This window comes from Papilio polytes, unplaced genomic scaffold (genome assembly GCF_000836215.1).
Source record: "Papilio polytes unplaced genomic scaffold, Ppol_1.0 DF821067.1, whole genome shotgun sequence".
NCBI classification, from domain to species: domain Eukaryota; kingdom Metazoa; phylum Arthropoda; class Insecta; order Lepidoptera; family Papilionidae; genus Papilio; species Papilio polytes.
The window spans coordinates 2,638,590-2,642,813 of NW_013528137.1; the positions used below are offsets into that span (position 1 = coordinate 2,638,590).

At 49.1% G+C, this 4,224-nt stretch overlaps 1 protein-coding gene across 1 annotated transcript; it reads right to left on the minus strand.

The window, feature by feature from the left end:
* Positions 1-29: 29 nt before the first annotated feature.
* LOC106109864 (uncharacterized protein K02A2.6-like) lies at positions 30-4,165 on the minus strand. Its single transcript, XM_013291502.1, has 2 exons — positions 3,216-4,165; positions 30-3,059 (listed from the first exon to the last, which is right to left on the minus strand). The coding sequence occupies exons 1-2, from the start codon at positions 4,031-4,033 to the stop codon at positions 275-277; spliced, it is 3,603 nt and encodes a 1,200-aa protein (XP_013146956.1). The 5' UTR covers positions 4,034-4,165; the 3' UTR covers positions 30-274.
* Between the last annotated feature and the right edge of the window lie 59 nt (positions 4,166-4,224).

Below are 4,224 nucleotides of genomic sequence, written 5' to 3' on the forward strand. Positions count from 1 at the left end.
CGAAGTGTAATATTTGAAATAAAACGCAGGTGTCAAGTCCAAGATGTATTAACCGACTGACTAACATACGTACATTCATTAGTGTATAACCCGACCGGTGAAGATGTAGGTACCTACATAACATTCCTCTGTACTTAATTAAGAACAATCTTATAACTAAAACAATTACATTTAAAGAAGTTTAATAATAACTCAAATAACCATAACAATCATCTAACCTTAGAACTATACATCTAAATAAATAAATAAACATCTAATTTCAATGTTCCTATAACTAGTTAGGCCTTTTTAGGCGACATTGCCTAATAGGGCGAACTCTGGCCGGGGAAGGCGAGCGCTCCCCGCCCGGTGAAGCCGGAGCGAGTTGCTGCCCCGACGCCGGCTGGATGCCAGCTCGCGGTGACGTCCTCAGCTCCTTTGACTCCTCCGACACGACCTCTTCCGCCTCCGAGACCTCGGGGTCTGACCTTCGAGATTCCGCTCTGTCGGCCGCCTGTCCGCCTAACCCGGGCGTGGTCGAAGCTAGCGATCGCCTACATTCGCTGGGTCGCCTTCGCAGCTGATCGATGTGCCTGTGCACTACTTCCCCTTCTTTGTTTCTGATCTTAAAATTACTACTACCTAAAACCTCCACTACTTGGCCCGGCAGCCACTTCTCCCCCTTTAGGTACTGTCTGTACCATACCTCGTCAGTCCTATCCAGAGTCCGGCTGACTCCGCCGGCAGCCTCCTGCTGGCGTTGCTGCGCGCGCCGTACGTGCCCCTCCCGATCCGGTCTAATCGCGTCAAGTCGCGTCCGAATCTGCCTACCAAGAAGTAGCAACGCTGGACTTTCACCGGTTGTACAATGTTCGACGTTCCGATAATACAAAAGAAAAGACCAAAGAGCCCTATTTACGTCTTGTTTTTCCTGTAATGCTCTTTTTATTACCCGCTTTAGTGTTTTCACTGCGTTCTCGGCCAACCCGTTCGACGAGGGATGATACGGTGATGTAAAAATATGTTCGATACCATTGTGACGGTTAAAATATTCGAATTCTTTGGAGGTAAATTGAGTTCCGTTGTCCGTGACGATCTGTCTCGGTATACCAAATCTACTAAATAATTCGTTAAGACGATCTATAAGATAGTTCGCAGAGATACCGGTCATAAGAAAAACTTCTATCCACTTAGACATGGCGTCTACCACAACCAAATATGTTTTTCCCGCAATGGGACCTAAGAAATCTAGATGGAGACGTGACCAAGGTCGCGCAGGCCAGGGCCACATGCGCGGTGTTTGCCGCGGCGGCGCATCTGCCTGCGCCGCGCACGCCATGCATTCCCGACAAGCACGCTCCACCGCTTCGTCGATCCCAGGCCACCACACATAGCTTCGGGCCAGCGCCTTCGACTTTACTATTCCCATATGTGGTTCATGAATAATCGTCATAATCTTATTTTTACACTGTTCGGGCACCACCAACCTGTGGCCCCACATTATACAGCCTAACTCCTCGTATAATTCATTCCGCCTATTCCAGTACGGTTTCAAATTTGTTAAATCATACTGAGTGGGCCAACCGTCTCGAATATAAAGTAATACCCTAGCTAAGATAGGGTCCCGTCCCGTCTCACGTTTTATTTCATGGTAGTCTAAACCTAAAGAGTCCTGAATAGAATGCAAGTAAGTTTGCTCGGGCGGCGTTTGCTCAATTTGTTTACCGCCGCAGACTGGCAACCGCGACAGACCGTCCGCGCCGTTCTCATCTGTACGAACGTATTCAATGTCGAACGAGTAAGCCGAGAGTATTATCGCCCAGCGTTGCATTCGACTAGCCACCATTGTCGGTATCCCCGTGTTTGGCCCAAAAATTGATACTAAGGGCTTGTGGTCTGTACGCAATGTGAAATGGCGCCCATATAAATATTGGTGGAACTTGTTAATACAAAATACGATCGCTAATGCCTCCCGGTGTATCTGCGAATAGTTTTTCTCGGCGTCGGTCAGCGTGCGCGACGCATAAGCAACCGGGCGTTCGCCACCGCTGCCGGCGTCGATCTGCGTTAGCACGCCGCCGACGCCCCGCCCACTCGCGTCGCATGTCAATATGAGCGGTTTCTTTGGCTCATAATGAGCTAATGTGTCTACACTACACAATATTTTTTTAATGTTTATGAATGATTCCTCGCATTCCGCGGACCAATACCATTCCTTACTTTTTTTAAGTAACTCGTATAATGGTACAAGACGCTCACTCATGTTCTTTACAAATTTTCCGTAGAAATTTAAAATACCTAAGAATGACCTAAGTTCTGTTACATTGCTCGGCCTGGGTATTTTAACTATTGCTTCTATTTTTGAGGGATCCGTTTTTATGCCCTCCCTACTTATTATATATCCTAAGTAACGCACTTCGTTAACTAAGAAAACGCACTTACTAGTTTTCAATTTAAGTCCCGCATCGTGCAGCTTACTAAAAACTTCCCGTAAGGCCTCCAAATGCTCCGCCATAGTTTTACCCCCAATTATAACATCATCCAAAAATATTTCGACATTGGATATTCCGCGGAATAGGTTGCACATAATCCGCTGAAAAATTCCCGGACTCGAAGCCAATCCGTATACGAGTCTATTGTATCTATAAAGTCCCCTATGCGTGTTGACGACAGTGTATTTACGCGACTCATCTAACTCAATCTGATTGTAAGCCTGTGATAAATCTATTTTCGAAAAATAACGCGCCCCGCTTAACTTAACCATTAAGTCTTCTATCCGCGGCAACGGATACCGATCTATCTGCAAAGCTGGATTTAATGTCGCCTTATAATCCGCGCAGACCCTTAAAGAGCCGTCCGCTTTATTGACCGGTACAAGCGGGGAGGCCCAGTCGGAGCAGTCGACGGGCTCGATGACGCCGTCGCGTAGCATGCGATCCAGTTCGGCGTCGACGCGCTCGCGCAGCGCGTACGGCAGTGGCCGCGCTCGGTGAAACACCGGCACTGCCCCCTCCCGCACGCGCAGCGTCGCCTTGCCGCCAGTAAAACGGCCAAGACCGCCGCTAAATATATCCTTGTATCTGGAAAACAATTTATCAATTTCAGTCGACCATTTCAATTTCTCATTATCCAAATAGTTGCAACTACTAAAAATCGGAACTTTTATATTTAATTCAGATAACCACTGTCTCCCGAGCAAAGATGTATGGCCACCCGCTATTATAAACAACTCCAACCTTTTCGTGTGGTCACCCCAACGGACTCTTGGTTTTATAAACCCTACCGGCCTAACTTTCGTGCCGTCGTAAAAATTCAAGAACAACCCGCTATCTTCGACCCGATGATGCCTGAAGTACCTCTTATATGTTTCATTGCTGATACATGAGACAGCTGAGCCCGTATCGACCTCCATATTTATGGTAATATTGTCAATAATGATAGGTACACTAACCGGCTTGTACTCGTGCAGTCTCAGGTGATTAACGATCGTTCTTCGGTTTATTGCCTCGGAGACCACTTCCACTCCGTCATCGTAGTGTCCGGCGCCGTGACTCTCGCTGCCACCCCTACCGCCGCGCTCGGGACACGCTCGCCGCAGATGCCCCCGCTGCCTGCACAGGCTGCATACTAACAAACGGAAACGACATACCGCTTCGCGCTGATCCCTCGCTCCTTTACCCAAACCGGGGTATCGCTTACTGCTGCCCCGGTCATCGGCGGCTCCGCCGCGCCAGTTCACCGTACCGGCCGCAAAGCTATGTCTGCTTGTCACGCTGCGCGCACCGCCAGCAGCTCCGCTGCGCCAGTTTCCCGCACCGGCTGTACCGCCATATGCCGTGACCGAATTGATAGTCTTGTCGCGCCAGCTCCCCGCACAATCGCCTTCGCCGTGCCAGATCGCTGCAGCAGTTTCGCTGCGCCACATTCCAGTCCCAGCCAGCCGACCGCACAAACTTCTCATACCGGCCGCTCCGCCGTGCGCTGTTGCCGCTCCGCCATGTTGTCTGACCGCGCCGCTCCGCGCGTCGTATACACCCGTATTTCCGAACATCATTGTAATTACAATGTCACAAACACCGACGATACACACAAAAATAGCGTATTGCACAATCCGCACAATATCACTGCCCCGTAACTTTATCCTCGTCGCCAATGTAATGTTTGAAATAAAACGCAGGTGTCAAGTCCAAGATGTATTAACCGACTGACTAAAATACGTACATTCATTAGTGTATAACCCGACCG

Bases quoted from the DNA above. Each gene is read 5' to 3' on its own strand.
- LOC106109864 (XM_013291502.1), bottom strand. From the start codon at position 4,033: ATGATGTTCGGAAATACGGGTGTATACGACGCGCGGAGCGGCGCGGTC. The intron at 3,060-3,215 runs GTTGGAGTTGTT...ATTGTTTTCCAG, and splicing joins TGGGGTGACCACACGAAAAG to ATACAAGGATATATTTAGCG.